The sequence below is a fragment of the Sphaerodactylus townsendi genome, linkage group LG05, assembly GCF_021028975.2.
Source record: "Sphaerodactylus townsendi isolate TG3544 linkage group LG05, MPM_Stown_v2.3, whole genome shotgun sequence".
NCBI classification, from domain to species: domain Eukaryota; kingdom Metazoa; phylum Chordata; class Lepidosauria; order Squamata; family Sphaerodactylidae; genus Sphaerodactylus; species Sphaerodactylus townsendi.
The window spans coordinates 72,193,856-72,211,364 of record NC_059429.1 but is presented as its reverse complement, the minus strand read 5'-3'; the positions used below and the strand labels follow the sequence as shown (position 1 = coordinate 72,211,364).

General features: G+C 42.8%; 1 protein-coding gene across 1 annotated transcript; it reads left to right on the top strand.

The window, feature by feature from the left end:
- The first annotated feature begins 2,306 nt into the window (after positions 1-2,306).
- On the top strand, positions 2,307-16,877 carry LURAP1 (leucine rich adaptor protein 1). The gene is made up of 2 exons (XM_048498845.1): positions 2,307-3,056; positions 13,287-16,877. The coding sequence occupies exons 1-2, from the start codon at positions 2,865-2,867 to the stop codon at positions 13,974-13,976; spliced, it is 882 nt and encodes a 293-aa protein (XP_048354802.1). The 5' UTR covers positions 2,307-2,864; the 3' UTR covers positions 13,977-16,877.
- The last annotated feature ends 632 nt before the right edge of the window (positions 16,878-17,509 follow it).

The following is a 17,509-nucleotide window of genomic DNA, read 5'->3' as shown; positions in this document are numbered from 1 at the left end:
TAGAATGCATTGCTGAATACTCTGCCACTTTTCATGAAACAGAGCCAATGGCCTGAGGCTCCTCTGATGTTCTGCTTGGGCATAGTCTGCTGATTGGTTCAGCTGCAACATCCCCTGCTTAGCAGATGTCAAGGTCTGGCTTGGCTGGTTCAGGGCTGTACTTTGGTCTTGTACTTTGGTTTCTTATTATGATGCAAGTCTATTGGCTGAGATTATTGCTAGTATAAAGAGGAATGTCCTAGCCCTCAAAATTGGATGCAGTTGTTCAGAAAAAGCACAGTATCCCTAGAGAATGAAGTCTTGGGAATCATACACATGAGAAGACACTAGTTTGCTCTAATAAATTATTTCAGAAGTTCATTATTTCAGATAGGGAAATGAACACTTCTCCTTTTGACCAGACTTAAGTTGTAATGGGCAAATCTTCTCCTGTTCAGTAAATAATCCTTTTATGGATGTGATTTAGAAAATTTTCACTGGCTCTTTTAATAGTTTGTTTTTTCCTTTCTGTGATTTATATGGCTTTTAATCTGCTACCCACCTTGAGTGTCAGATGCATGAGAGAAAGGAAGCTTTATAAATGTCACACACACATACACCAGAATATTTTGGGTGAATATTTGGAAAATCTCATCTTTTTTTCCAAGAGTTTTCTTCCAGTTCATAATATTGCTGCATGCAAACTGACAGTGCAGTGAATGTGTGTATGAGTGTGTGCATCATCATGGACAATTTAATACAATGCAGATTACTGCTAAATTCTGCTTCAAGAAGATGGAACAGCTATAAACTGTAGTACAAAATATTTTCTTAAATTGCTCTTAAGCTCCATGTACTTTCTGAACTGAAGTCTCAGCTGTCTCTCTAAAAGTCTGCAATGAGCAATCCAGGAAGATCTCTCTTAGGGGTGAATTCCATTGGAAGAGTTCCATTGCAGAAAATACCTCTGAAGACTGTGTGGCATTTAAGGGCCCTTTAATGATGGAAGGGCATCGTAAATGATTTTGTGTCATTTAAGGTCCCTTTAAATTATTGAAGCCATCTTGGTCAGATCCACTTGCTTTGGCAAATGCTGAGAGAAATACTGTATCTGGATGATTGAGCACATGCTTTCAGTACAGAATGTTTCAGCTTCAGTCCCCAGGATCTTGAAAGGATGGTAGGTCCTGGGACCTGGGTAATATGTCTCTCACACTGAAATAGTCACCCCTGCAAAGAGACATACAGTTGAACCTGATCCAAACCCTGGTTTCTCTGCCAAGAACTTCAAAGTAAGGGTAACTCCAGAATCTCATGAGTCTGCACTGCTAAGAATTGCAGAAAAAGTAATTTAGCAATGCAAGCCTGTGGGATTCCTAGGGGCACTCCTCTTAGTAGCACATGGTCTCAAAAACGAGCTTTGAGCCCCAGTGTATGTTACCTATGTTTTCATAGTCTGGGGAAGTGTGATTTAGGATAGTCCACAGCTTATTTTGGAGGCAGATGTCCGTAGTGGCATAGAGGTTAGAGTGCTGGATTGGGATCCAGGAAACCCACTTGGCCATGGAAATTTGCTGGGTGATCTTGGGCGTATGACTCTTTCTCTCAGCCTAATCTGCTTCATAAGGTTGTGGTGAGGATAAAATGGAGCAGAGGAAAAAATATATGCTGGTTTGGGTCCCATTGGAGAGAAAACCAGGGTATGAAATCTTTTAAAAATCAATATTTGAGATTGGATTGCAGAACTGTTAACTGAAGATGAGAAACTGAGAACCAGCTTCAGGTTTCTGAGAAGCAAAACCTTTCTCAGTCCATTTCAGCTGAAGAGAGCTGTCAGTCTCTAAATCTCTGTTGACAAATGACAATGAACACCTTGATTTTTCTTTATGCATGTGCTGAATAATTATCATGTTACCTTCAGTACCTGTGTAGCCGAAGGTGTAATTTAAACTTGCATTTCTCCAGGCACTGGTCCACAATTTCAGTTTAATGCGAACCACTGTTGGCTTTTTGTTAGTCAGGTGAATCCAGGTACACCCAGGTTGTACCCCTGTTCATTATAATATGAAAACAGGGTTTAGGGCTGATAATTTACAAGCGTTTTGGACGAGATCAAGGACTGGCGTTTCAGGAGGAAGGAGAAATCTTCAAAGTGAAACTCAACTGCATTGCTCCTTCCGTGCGCAACTTATCCCTTGTCTATTTGCCCATTGGTGCGACCCATTTTGGCTGCTTTCCACTCATTGCAATAAGGTAACAAGGAGGGATGGTGCTTTTATGAGGCGCTTTACGGTAGCCGGCTTGCAGCGGTTCGTTTCTCTGCATTGGGCTTGCCTCCACCCGGGCAGGTGGGAGAGGCGGGAGCAGAAGCCGCACCGGCGGGACGTCACGCAGGGCCCGAGCGGGGCCGGACGGATCGGCAGCCCGGAGCCCTCTCAGCAGAAGAGCCACCGGCAGTCTCCCGGCCCATGCATCCTGATCCCGCAACCGGCAACTTTTGCCGCCGTTATTGGATGCTGAGCGCTACCCGCCCCTGCAGGACTGGCTGTGGGCAGCCTCTGGGGCTGGTGGAAGGGGAGCCCAAGGGCGGCCGGAGGGCCGGTGCTTTCTTGCCTCGGGAGAAGGCAGCGGAGTTTCGTAAGAGGCAAATCCTGGATCAAGGCAAGAGCCGCGGGGTCGACAGGACCGGGGCGTGGGGAGAGTCCAGGGCCGACGGGTTGGCAGCGGGATCCCGCTAGCTGAGGTCTCTGACGTGGGGGAGGCGATCCCTGCTGCTCCAGGCCGCGGCTCCGGTCGCCCGTCCTTTTCACGCGGGGAGGAATTATCGCGCGCTGGCTCGTGCGGAAAGTAGCCGCCGGTCTCCTCTGCTTCCGAGTCCCGTGCAAATGGAGGTCCCGGGCGCCTGCGCCGAGTTGCTCGACCTGAAGGACCTGGAGAGCAAAGTAGGGCAGAAGCCTCCCGACGGGCTGCTGCGTTGGCTGCGGGAAGACCCCGCGGCTCATCTGCTCCGGAGCAGCCCGAGCCGGGGGCCGCGCTACGGGCTGGGGGAGAAGATCAGAGCACTGAAGCTGGAACTGGTGAGTCCCTCCATTCGACCTCGTCCTCTTTTGCCTAGGGGGGCGGGGGAGCCTTTTCTCCCTACTGAGCATAAAGCATCCCAAGATTATCGGGGGTCTAGCTTTGTTTTGATCTATAAACCTGCCCCTCAGTTTCCAGGTGTTCTACCGGTAGTGAGTGTATAAGCTGCCTTTGGGTTTGCTGCTGTGAGGCAAGTTTTGTGGTACACAAGGAGATTATTGAGATCACTGAGGCTGGATTAATATATAAACAACTAAGAAGATTTATTTATTTAGAACTTGGTGTTACAGGAACCAACCAGCGAAACAGGCCTCTAGGTAGACAAAATAGATACCTGGTTGAGGCAGAAAAATTTAAAGTGGTTATGACTTCAGAGAGCAGTCAGACTTTTCTACAGTGCATTGAGGCACGGACACACTTTAATTGTCCATCCACTAAGTTGGATCCTCTCTCATGCATGGGATTCCACCCACACCAGCCTGCCCTTTCCCTAGAGTAAGGCTAACTTGTACTAGATCTGCTCATCACCAGAGACAGGCCTAACAACTGAGCACTCTCTTCTCTCCCAGAGATAGAGGTAAAAAACCCCGGTCACATTACCTGGCAGAGCTACCCTTCATACTGCTGCTCTTTTTTCTGAGCAGTCACTGCTTTCTCCCTGAAGCAGACCTCAACTCCTCCTACGATCCTTCCAACATCTCATCCCCCTTCTCAATGGTGCTTGACTGCTGGAGCAGCACTTCTAGGAGCTCATCTGAGTGGCTCATTTTCCCTTCAGGGCTGGACAGCCTCCTGTCCATCTCTCACACACCCTTTTTGTGGGACAGAAGCTCCTAGTGGGCCTCATGGCTTGTTCTGCAGTGTGGAATAGATAATCCACATTTTGGATCCCAAATGTGTGAGGACAGTAGCCATATGTTCTGTCCTCTAATGGGAAGGTGAAGCCTTTTTGGTTATCTATAGACCCTGAGTTTTCCACATTGTTTAACTTAGTTTACTCTCCACCCTTTCAGTCAACTTCTTCTGACACATCTGAGGATTCAGATGTTGCCTTTGGCAGCTCAGACTTCAGTCAACCCATTCTTCTCCAAGGTATGCAGCATCACATTTGGTCTTTTTGCCATTGCAGATTACAGCAACACTCCTGCAATGGACGCTTTTTAAAGTGAGGGGTGGGTCCCTCCCCCCCAATGTTTTCCCACCTCCTCCTGATAGGGCAGATCAGTTGCAGGTACTGGAGTGAGGGAAGCTTCCAAGGCCTGTAACAGAGCAACTAACCAAGAGACCTGGGCACTCGGACTTGCGCTGTCTGTTCAGCTATTATGCGTGGATATAAATATGATTTCAGGGATCATTTGAAGCAGTTCTACTCAGTGGTCACTAGAATGCAATTTGCTTAAATTCCTTACAGATTCTGGTTAAGCAAAGTCAGGGTGATGAATTAGCAATATTATAAATGCTTTTTGTTTTGTGGAACACTCTTGAAGGATGTTGAAACAGTAAAATCTGTGTATGCAAAAACAAAAACCATGTACCTTGTATCATCTATTTGATTTGGCCAATTCAAACAACCACACCGTTGTAAATATAGGCTGATCTGGTTTGCATGGCATCCAATATCCTCTGTAGTTCGCATGGGATTTTTTTCTCATGTGTCCAGGTCACAACCCATTGGAAAGTATGTGTGACACTTTATCTTAGCCAGGTACCTGTGGAACCATTCTTATGGCTTCTTTGGAACATCCTGGATGTTTTGTTGTTGCAGGCAACTCTTTCTCCACTATAGGAAACTTGAGTGCAGCAGTTGGCTCTCAAGCAGAAGGGATCCATGAGAAGGAGTCTCTTCTCTTCCCCCTCCCCCCACCCATATTTTTTCATTCTCATTACTGGGCCAATTTTCATGAACTGATTCTAAAAAGCTAACACTTGTTAGTGCCTGGAAGAGGCTGGTAGATACTTGGAGTGTCAGGCTAACTTGTACCACCCAGCTATGAATTCCCTAGATGTCTCTTAGTCTTATCCACAATATTGTAGATAATAATTCAGACCTACCTTGTATGGCTGTTGTAAAGATTACTGTGAGAATTATATGAGGAATGACTTGAGCATTTATAACACAAATGCTAAGTAAGATATGAGTCCAGAAACACCTTAGAGACCAACAAGCTTTTCAGTGTCTTTGGTGCCATTATCAGCAAACTTACATCTAGTTGGGGCAATCTGGGAAGAATTTTCCCCAAGGTAAGATTTGCAAAAGGCTTTGGGGTGAGGAAACAATATACGTTTCTGTCTCCTGTGGCTTTGTTTGTTCTTTGTTTTATGGACACTTCTACCATGGTGCACAGTGCTCAATTATTTTTGCTGTTGTAGCACACTACAATGTGGGTGTGGACTGGAAGTGACTATAGAAATAGAAGACTGACATTCAAAGTTTGGGACTAGCAAGGCCTCAGGCCGCTTCTAGCTCTAAGATTTTATGAATGTACACATAGTCCTTTGCTTTAAGGATCAGTATGACAGCCAGTAGTTTTCTCCAAATTGCCTGTGTGTGTGTATGTGTGTGTGAGGGGTGAATGGGTGGGCGGGCAGGGAAATCATGAACAAGGAAAGCAGTTGAATCCATCAATATTGTCACTCAAATGGTGCTGATCTGTTTATTGTTTTTCAAGTGAAATCTGGCATTCAAATTGAGATTTCCCAAAAGTCAACATCAAAAAGAAAGGAGTGAGAAAAATAGGTTGTCTTTAGAGTTTCTCCAGGCAGAAAAAAGTATACAGCCCCTCTCATTCCATTCATGGACAGGCTCTTTGCTGAAAGGACTCACCTGTTCCCAAGCACAAAAATGATGTTCTGAAGGCCTCTGAGTTTCTATGGCGGCAGCAGGGATTTGAAATTGTATTTTAACTGGGATATCATTAATTCTATTTTTTGCTTCACCCTTTCCAATTTTTTTTAATGTACAAGTATATTGAGAAATACAGAAAGAAATCAGCACCACACAAAGCTATTTTAGGAGACCAGTTTCCACATAGCCATAACCCTTTGAGCATGGTGCAGTGGTTAGATTGCTAGACTAGAATCTAGGAGGCCCAAGTTTGAATCTGCACTCTGCCATGTAAGCGTGCTGGGTGACCTTGATCAGTTACACACTTCTTAGCCCAACCTACTTCAGAAGGTTATTGTGAGAATAAAACTGAGAAGGGAAGAATATTGTAAGTAACTTTGGAACTTCATTGAGATCAAAAGTGGGATATTCATGAGGTAAATAAATAATGGGTGCAAAAAAAGAACTAACCATATTGCTGGTCAGAGTCTGTCTGCTCATACATCTGTATCCCAGGGAGCAGTGGCCCAGAAGGAATTGTTACTAACCCCAGGCAAGTAAATGAATAGCTAACTGCAAGGTTATGGTAATGGAATATGGGGAAATTGGCTAGTGGGTCATCATGATCCTGTGTCAGTGTCTTTAGAGTGATATTTTTGTAGCCACTTTGGATGAGTTATGGTTTTTGTTCATAGGGTGGAACCATATGCTGTGTGTAATTCTGCGAAAGAGAAGGATTTTGTCCTTATCAAATGCAGCGTCTAAAGCTGCAAAATAAAAAGAGTAGGTCAGAGAGAGAGGATCTTCTTTCCTTTCAGGCCATTCTCCACAGAAAATGTCTTCCTACTCCTGCTGGGAAAAACTTATGCATGCTTACATTTTTTTCCACAAGTGACAGTAAAAGTGTGTGCATGCATGTGTGTGTGTTTGTGTGTTTGGAAGATTTTCAGCAAAGCATGGCCCCAAAGAAAAGCTGCAAACAAACTTTTTTGTTAAAGAATCACAGGATGATTTGAAAGTTACAGTTCTGTTCTTAAGTGGTATTTTATGCTAACTGCTACAGTTTTGTGAATTGCATTAAAATCAGCAGAAACACTTTGGTTGATTCTGCATGGGCCAAAAACAGCGGTGTGAAAACGGTGTGAACCCTTTCACACCCTTTTAAACCATTTTACACCGGTTTCACACCGCTGTTTTTGGCTCATGTGGAATCCGCCTTTGATTCACATATACCTAAGGTCAGAATGTTATTTCTAGGGAAGCTAATAGGACTAAAAGAACTAAGCTTTAAGTACTTTGTATCACTTATTTGAGGACTGGGCACTCATCCTATATGACTGGAGAATCCAACATTACTTGAGTCAAACCAAAACAGGAAGTGACTGACCTCCATCCTTAGGAAAATTGGAATTTGGATTCAGCAAGAAAATTTGCTGCTTGATTGCCTTTAATCACTAATTAATATTAAACTTTCCCCACAAAGTGTTTCCTATGCAAATGCTGTTACTGTGCAGTAGTGCTTCAAAGACACCACGCAGAGAGAAATGAAATCCCAAGGCCGCTTGCTATTCCACCACATTATTAGTAAGATCTGTGTTTTAAATATGCTAGAATAAAATGCATGCTGAATGCAAAATTGTCAAGGCTTGTTTTATTTGTTGTATTCTGGCAAACCCTACTTACCATTCTTCTTGACATCGGAGAGGCAGACAGTATAGAGTTGTCACTGTACAAAACTAAGAAAGCCCATAAATGCAGAATTGAGTGGATTTTGCATGTGAAACTCAGCAGGTCACTAGAATATTGGTATTCTGTTTGCTCGTTTGAAAAAGAAATTGTGGTGGGCCCACTGGGCTGTAAAGATTCTTTGCTGTGGTAGCAGAAAATTGTTATACTGTCTTGAAAAACAACTGGAAGCCTAACTTGGAGGTTCTCAGAGAGCTTTAGAGCATTTCACTTGAGCTGGGAAGAGATGTGCCAACAATGCTACGATTTACAATATGTTATGATTTATACTACACTGAACATACTCCTACAGCAAGTATATCACGTGGATATAGTGCAGTGCGTAAACTACCTTGGTCTTTTCTCCCAAATTACAGTTTTTTTATTATTTTTCTTTTCCAATGGCATGAAAAGCCCCAGGTTTTCTAAAGCTAGAGAAATGTCTTACCTGAATTTTTTAAAAGGTACTTCTTTTGTAGATTCACTTGAAGTGATTCGACTTTCAAAGAAGTCAACATCTGCTCAATTACACTAACTCAGTGGTCTGTTTTGTGGAGCATCTTCTATCAAAACCGAGTGTTTACACAATAATATGCTCATAGAGTCATTTTGGTTCCTTATTAGTTTATCAGTATGGGTTTACAGTAAATCTAGATCCCCCCCTTGTATGGATGATAAAACATGGACCTCTGTGGATAGTTTTGTAGGGCACATCTGTGCACAGGTTTGATGAGATCCAGGTGGGTATACTCCTACAGTCCAGATATAACGGGATCTTCAGATTGGCCTCTCTGTCTGCACTGCAGACTGAGCAACTGAATCCAGGCATGACAGAGATGCAAGTTCCATCTGCACCGCATTTTCTTTAAACACATAGCAATTAAGTCTTAGCTTGTCTTTAAAAGACACATGTTTTTTTAAAAGATGCTCAGGAACAATAGAAATGGAGCCTCTAAAGAACCATTCTGAACCCTTTCCCAGCCCTTGTGTGCTGCTCTCCATCTGACTCCAGGAAGTATTAATTCATTGTTGCAAAATTCAAGTACAAAGGAGTCACAGCTTCTTAAAGAACACCTGCTATATGTTTATTTGATTTTTTAAAAACCACACAGAAATAGATATATAACTTTGTGCAATAGGATCTGTGCCATGCAGACCAACCATTTGTTCTCTGGTCTTTTCCTGAATTTTAAAAAATGTTTCCTGCATAAGTGTTTCCTTAGACACAATTCCACTGTGTTCATTCAGGCTACCCCTTTCCAACATGTATCGGTACAATGGTGATGAAAAAATGAATTTGTCAGTGTAACACCCCTCCCCCTCCAGTCTTTGTGTAATGAGTTGAAAGGGACAACCCAAAAGTCAGCTGTAGAGACTGCTCAAAAGAAAAACGCTCATGATCATTTTCTCCTTCCTAAAGTTGTGGATCTCCTTTTCTTTTAATCAAACTCATGAACATGGTCTGACAATGTAAGGGAGATACTTTAATCTATTTCCTCTGATCAGGATGTAAACATTTAAATATATTTATAGTATTAGGGAGCACACCTAGATAACCTGCATTTTACAATACATATTACAATGGCTATGGAAAACAGTGATATCACTCTAGCATTCACATGCTAATGTACATGTACCTAAGAGACTGAACTTCATCAGGGATCCCAGAACATTTAATAATGTGCATACACATGTATTTAATGTTCAAATGTTCACTACAGGAAACAGCAATATAATACCAGTGTTTCTTGTATGTATACCCATATTGTTAAATACCTGTGCTACCTGTTCCTGCGAATCTCAGTTAGGTTGAGTTCCCACAGGTATATCCAAATAATATACATGTGTGTGTACTGCATTCTCCCTTTCCGTAGTTGTTTGGGAAGCACCATTGTTTGCTGCAGCTTTTATAACGTACCGGTCTGCCCTCAGCTGATAGGCTTGAACCTTCCTGCCTTCACTGGATTTGTCTTTGTTGCCTCTTTTGCTCCATGATCTCTAGGCAAAAACATTTCTTCAGTTTGTTTTCACTTTTAGCTATGCCTTGCTGGATCTGTTCCCCTCTGTCCATGGTGCTCACATGCCTCATCAACTTGCTCAATAGCATCTGGTCCAACTGGAATCATTTAGCAACACCACAGTCTTTGAATACAGTCTAATAAATCACGCTTTTCTAAACACGTCCTTTTGCTAGCCTTTCAAGAGCCTTGCCTCTCTTCCGTCCTTCATAATTGCATCATGCTGGCAACAGTCAAGAGCAAACATGTCTTACAGATGGGAATGTTTTGGCAGATCAGAGTTTCTCCTACTGAAAAAAAAACTAGGCCTGACTCACGTAGACAAGTGCCTGTTTTAAAACCATGTTGGACTGTGCTCTTTACTGGGAACTGTTGGCCTCTTACTAAAATCCTTCTGGTGTTCACTTTGTCATCACAGAGGGAGCTCTAGGAGGAGAAAATTTCTGGTGGCATGATGGAAATGGGAACTTCTACATGGTGACCCCTATGGCTCAGATCAGAAAGCTGCAGTACTGCAGTTCAAGCACTGCACACAACTTGAGTTTGATTCCAATGGAAGTTGGTTTCAGGTGGCCAGCTCAAGGTTTACTCAGTCTTTCATCCTTCCGAGGTTGGTAAAATGAGTACCCAGCTTTCTGGAGGTGAAGTGTAAGTGGGGAAGTCATTGAGAAACCACTCTGTAAACATAGTCTGCCTAGTAAATGTCATAATGTGATGTCACCCCATAGGTCAGCATTGACCCAGTGCTTGCACAGGGGACTACTTTTTATCTTTTTTGCATGGTGAAAGTTACAATCAAATTATTTCCACATGTAAGGAACAGCCCTGTATGCAGTGCATTACAACAGAGTTTCGGCTGTCATCTGGTGCCTTTAAATAATGACTTAACCAAAATAAAAATGAGAGATGCACAGATTCATATTTATTGGTTGGAGAGTTTGTACGCTGAATGAATAAGATGTGCATTTCAGGTGCCAAACTCTGGTTAACTGAGCAACCAACTCTAAAACATAATGAAAAGGTATAATTTTTGTTGTTGCCTAATACAGTGTCTCCCAGCCTGTGGGTCATGACCCAAAAGTGTGTTGCAAAGCCTCTGAAAGTGCATTGCAGGACAACTCTTCCTAATGACCACCCTGCCAGTGCTCTCTTTTGTATTTTGGAAACCAAGATTTGACCCTGGAAACAGTATCTTCCATGTCATGCATTGATTGGTATTTTTCTTCACATGATGTTCAAATCAAATGCATACAGATGGTTACTAGTGTGAGTTTCTTAGAATTCTAGGAATGATTAGAGGGAATACTGGAGAAGGAGAGGGAAGTCACACTAGGGTGTAATGATGCAATGCCACTTGCTTTGAATTCACTATAGGGACAGCTTCATCCTTGTGCAGTGCTTGTAGGTTTTTCAAAAACATCTGGTTAGTCACTGTAATAAATGGCATGCTGAACTAGATGGGTGGCAAGGTGCCAAAAAAATCTTAGGCCAGCCTCGGGAAGGCCATCATACAAGCAAATTTGGACTTGTGGGTTGGCAACTGTTTGTACTAATGCTCCATTGATTAGAAAGAACAGAATATAACAGATTATAGGTGGTCCACCTCTACCATTAGTAAGGATTGTAGTGCTCCCATTCTCTAAAGTTGTAGCATGTGTTTGGGAATACGATGCAAGACCACCATCGTAAGGTGCAGCCCGTGGCTCGACTGGGACTGCCCATTTCGGGTGGGTGGACCCCGGCACAAGCTGAGGTGCCACCAAGTAAGAGCGGCAGCTGGGCCTCCCACGCATGCATGGGGGCCAGGCCCTGACTGGCTCTGCATTCCCACAGAGCCAAAGGAAGCCCACATCGTATGCAGGTGCTGGCTGGCACCCGCATATAAAGGACACCCATGCGGGCGAGGATACATCTGGCTTTGGCCAAATATTTGCCCACTAAGGAACGGGTTCCGTGATTATTCAATCAAGAGAGGTGCATATATGGCTTGGGGCAGCAAGGTCCCGCCTCACCCCACAAACCAATGTTAGCTGAAGATGAAGCCTGCAGTCCTAAGGACACTTTCCTGGGAGGAAGCTTCACTGAATAACATAGAACTTACTTTGCATAGACCTGCCCTATCCCCTGGGGCTATAATAACTGGTGAGAATGTAGCATTCACAGAATTTATTCCCAGTGTTGCAGATTCTCAGAATGACACTAGCTGGATGATCTTTTTGAACTGCAGGGTAGGCAAGAATGGTGTGGAGGCTGAATTTCCTGGTCTCTTCTGCTTGTATTCAAATCAGTGGAATAAGATTTGTTTGTGTTATTATAATTGTTATCCAGTCCCATTGGCTTCAATGGGAAACACATTTATGGCTCTACAATTTGTTTTGATTCCTACCAATTTGGCACAAAATTGTCAAGAAGATTAGTCTTCTCCCAAAGTATCCTCCCAACAAAATTTCAGATACTTAGGAGAACGTGTGTTCATTTCATCTGGAAAATTGTCACTTGTAGAGTGAACTTAGGCAGCTCTTTTGCAAGCTGAGAAAGCAGGTGAATAATGAAGAATAATAGGTAGGAACCTAATGTACAACTCCACTTGTTCACAACAAAAGTGAGTGGTGCAGAAACCCATCCCCCCTCAGAGTAGTAAGGCACAAGATGGGGCAGGATTTAATTCCCCTCATGCATATACTCCATTTTTTTGGTTAAAAAATGAACTCCCTGTATAACTGACTGGGATGCTATCTGTCTTTTTTATAATAATGGCTTTGAACAGTGGCAAAGGTGGGAATTATGTTTTGGAGAAAGGGTAGAGGGAAAAAGGGTTAATCTCCCCCAACAAAGTAAGTCCCTCCTGTGGTTGCTTTTAAGGAAGTAAAATATATCTAAGAAGAGAAGCAGCTAAGGGGTATAAAATCAACTGATCACATGGGATTAAGGTACCTGGACCTTTAGAGGAATGGGAATGGGATGCTCTCAGGCTGTGTCCCCGCTGGTGAAGGTATAATTAGTTCTGGTTCTTTAAGAAGGCAGGTGACCAAGCTCTGGGCCAATACTTCTGCATTCAGAAGCCCTTATCTCAGAGAATAATTCTTTGAATAGTTCAAGTCAGGATGGCAGCCCATACATTTCATAATGACCTGACCAGTTTGTGTCTTATGCACATGATAGCCATGTTTTCCTTTCCATTCTTTAGAAGAGGTCCAAACTCCAACTCCCTCCACTTTTTTTTACAATTTTGCACTAAAATGTATGTTACTTCTACATGTCAATGTGCCAGTTATTGATCCATGCCCCTTTTAGGGGATGCTCCTTGTGAATTCTGGTAAATGTAATGAGCAATCCTACTCTATCATACATGTTCTGGAAGGTATGGAGCACACACCTTTCAGTGGAGGAGACTCAGTGTTCCATCTAGGTTGTTGAGTGTCAGGAACAACCCTGGAGAGATTATTATTATTATTATTATTATTATTATTATTATTATTATTATTATTATTATTATTATTATTATTACTACTACTACTACTACTACTACTACTACTACTACTACTACTACTACTACTACTACTACTACTTTCATTGTTTTTCTTGGAAGCACTGTACCATTCTGAAAGACTGACAGCTAATGGTCTTATCATACATGCTGCTCTTTCTCTTTTCTTCCATAGGCCTACTTGAGAGCAATAGATATCAAGATACTTCAGCAGTTAGTGGCTGTGAATGAAGGCATTGAGGCAGTCAAGTGGCTGCTAGAAGAGAAAGGAATGCTGACCAGCCGCTGCAGCAGCCTCACCAGCAGCCAGTACAGCTTGATAGGGAGTCAAGAGACATCTCGGCGGGGGAGCTGGAACAGTCTTCAGGATCCCAACGACAAGCTGGACTGCATGTCCATTGGCAGCTATTTGGACACCCTTGCTGATGATATGGATGAATATGGACAAGGCTCTAGCATAGAGCCCATAATGGCATCCACACCAAGCAGACCATTGGCCAGAGTTGAAAAGACTGACCCAGACCAGGCTGTTCCTACCAAGAGCTTCATCAAAGAGCAAGACAAAAGCAAAGAGGATCAGGGGAAAGTGCACTGCTTGGTTAAAAACCAAGGCGCCAGTGAGCAAAACAAAGCTGCCAGGCAGCCACCGGCAGTAACCAATGGGGTTTTGGGCAGACGTGTTCCAGAGCCGGAGCAAGACACTGAAGCTAAATTCACCTCAGCAGTTGCAGATAGCCCAGCACCAAGGGCTTCCAGAAACAAAAAAGCTGACTTGGAGAATTGCAAGTTGAATAGCAGAGTGCATCTGGAATATGATGCCCACTGGCAATGGGTTCAGTCTCAAGATGATGTGACGTTCTTGTAGCCTGCAGGATCTTCAGCCTAGACCATCAACTATGGAGTCAAGGCCTCTTACAAAACATCTTTTGCACTTTTGACTTGAAGCACTACTTTTCTTGCCAAAATGCCACTTTTTGCTTTACCAAGTAGGACGGGTGGAACACAGTGGGTGGCATTGATTTTAGCTCTAAGAAATGGTGTCTGAGGGAGATGCCCTGTGGCCTGCCATCCTCACATGCCTTGTGCAGTAATGGAAGAATGGCCACTTTCTGTGGGTGCTGTGTGGTCAGAAATATAAATGTAAATAAAATTATTATTATATTATTATTATTGTTGTTGTAAAATGCACATATTTGCTTCTTGACATGTGTTAATACTAAAAGATTTGAGAAGCATGTTCACCCTTGATAGCAATGGGAAATAGATGATCATTTGTTCTTGGAACAACATGCATTCTTTAGAAGAGGTCACTTTTTTCTGTTTTTGGCAACTGAGAATTACTCAAGATTTTGTTGACAGTATTTTTATTTCACCCATTTCATCATTAGTGCTGAAATTAGATTATCTTCATTTCCAATTGGTTTCAAAAAAGAAATGGAGACTCCCGACTGCACAACTTCGTTCACTGTAGTCACATGGTGAGCATCCCTCTCCTTCTCTGACTAGGCCCAGCCTTTGTTCTGCACTTGGAACTACAGAATCGTGTTTGACCTTGGGCTTCATTTTATGCACACTCTGAGTGCTTCCAATGCTTAATATGATATCAGACAAAGCTCTGTTATAGACTTCCCATTGTCCTCCACTCCCAGCAGTCTACTGGAAAAGCAAAGGCAATTGTGGAGAAAGAATTTAAAGTGTGCCCATAAGTTTGACATTTAGAGTAATTTCTATGTGTATGTCAGCCCTGCATAGAGCTGCAAAAAAATTAATATTTTGGCACTGACATCGGGTTTCTAGGAATACAGGAATGTTAGAAACAAAGAACCTAGGATTTTTATAGTCAGACATACTTTTATTCAACATGGATCTAAACAAGTTGCTCAGCTTTTCTGTATCTCAAACTAATGTTGTATTGAAAATACCTGTACTTTGTAGGGATGATTTGTAGCCAGTTTTGAATCTTGCTTACCTTTTACTTTGAATTAGACTGATGAAATTCTGGTTCTGTTTGAAACTGGTGATCCATTTAAAAGTGTCTATGAGCTCTGAATAAGAACACACTATATTAAAATTGCTATGGTGAGACAGTGAATGAAAAGACTTGCCACCATATATGTGTTCTTAATGGCAGCCATTTTAATGAATGCTGCAGCTGAACATCATAAATGGCAACATTCAGGGTGAATAAGGAGGAGCTGACAACCTTTAGTCTTACAGCCTTAACTCTACATTGCATTCACTGAAACTGTTGTATACATTCATCTTGGAAAGTTCAACACAATATTTTTTAGGGCATGAAAACACACATTCTGTATTATCATGACATCCTTTTCAATTCTTTTAAACCAAACCATCCCATTCTGCATTTGGGCAACATATTCTAGCAATGTTTTCTTTGGTTGATTCCGCACAGTATAATTATACCGTGTTACATTTGGTATTTAAAAATCTGGGTCTATTTTGCCCATGCAAAGGGTTCTCCTGGAAATACTCCAATTTCTTTTGCACGAGCCAGGCTTTTTTTGTTTTTACAACATAGATGCTGCGTGCTCGGACATCCCTGGTGTGCTACATACTGATTTGCTTCCCCCCCCCCCCCCGCAAGGCAGGAAAACCAAGCAGGACAACCCCCCCCCCTTTCCTTTAGCTTTGGAAAGGAGCTGGTGCAGCGAGCAACGCAGCAACCACATTGTGCTATACGAAGTAAAAACTTTTGACCAATACTGGGCAGAGCACTATATGTCCCATCCACATTTAAAGGTAGTCAGGAAACCACAGCACAAGATACTCACCCTCCCCCCTCAATATACCAAATAGCATTTGACTGGCCTTTGGGGCTGCTATGGAATGAGAGCATCCTACCAGGCAGGTGCTTCCCCACCCCACCCAGGATCCCATTGGGAATGTGAGCGGGGAGCTGCAGGACTGGGAGGGCTGTGGCTTTGCTAGCGAGCAGCACTTGGTGAGAGCGAGCTGGAATGGGCCGAGCACCAGAGGCGAAGCAAGGGCAAACTGTGCCCGGGGCGCGCGTGCACCCTGCTCCCCTGCCGCAGCGTTGCCCACCCCACTTCAACCTGGAACGCCCCGGAACACCCCCACCACACCCTCTCCATGACTGGGCCACGTCTCCACCAGTGCTACGCCACTGGTGAGCACTCATGCTTTCCCGCATGGGCTTGCTTGGCTGGCTCCTGGAAGAGCTGTCAAAGGGCAGAAAGCTTGCTTGGGGAACGTTTTGGAAAGGGTGGGCTGCAACTCAGCAGAAATGAAACTGACATGATGTAAGGCAGGGAGATCAGGCGGTGCGGTGGGAAAAACAAATCACTTTTGCTCCCGTGGCCTTTGCATGAAAGCAATTCAATGCGGGATTTTGGAAAAAAGATCAACATTTTAGTGGTTTTTTAAAAAAACTGGGATGAGGGAAATATCACAGGACAAACCCGCTTTAGGATTGGGAACCGTGCAAACTTCTTGGCAAAACTGGGATATTTCCCTTGCTCAACCCAGGATATTTGGACCATGCGGAAATGGCCTTTGAAAACATTTTGTGCCAATGTACTCCATTTTTGAGGAGTAAAGATCTGTTTAAATGTTGCATATTTGTTACTTTCCTGTCATTCTTAGTGCTGCAGTGTACTTTATTTCCAATGTGAATGTGCTTGTTACAGTAACTTCTGGGGCTTCCAAAATGAAAAGAAACTTCTATAACATCTGGCAATTTTTTCTTAAACTTGAATCTTAATAAAAGTCGGTTCTAAGAAAGCAATTGTTTGCCCAGGTTAGTCATGTTAGTCTGTTCTAGCAAATAAAACAAAAGTCCAGTGGCACTTGAAAGGCTAATCACATTTATTTGTATATGAGTATTTGTGAGTCACAGCTCACTTCTTCAGCTGTATATCACATAGGTATTTGAATATGTATCTGTAGTGCTTTAAAATGTGTCAATATCCATATATATGGGTACACTAATGTCCACTTGTCCCCTCCCCTCAGGACTTGGGAGATTCCCCACCCCTGAGGTGCCCCCCCCCCCCGCATATCTGAAAAAGTGAGCTGTGTCTTGCAAAAGTTCATACAGAAATAAATGTGATTAGTCTTTCAGTTTCCTCTGGACTTTTGTTTCATTCTGAGAAAATAGAATAATAGATTTTGAGATAACCCTAATTTTGAAATGTTCAGTAGATATACACAGCTGCTTGTTAGGAGACTCTACCAACTAAAAGCATATTGTGCCCAGTATTCTAAAATGCATATTTTAAACCCAGTCTTTTTATCACTTGGGATTGTTAGCAAGAGAAGAGAACTAATCAGATTCTCAGGGTTAAGTTACATTGTAAATAATTCTAGCACTTTATCTCAGTTCAGGAAAAAGCAAAAATAGGGAAAATATCACAGAAT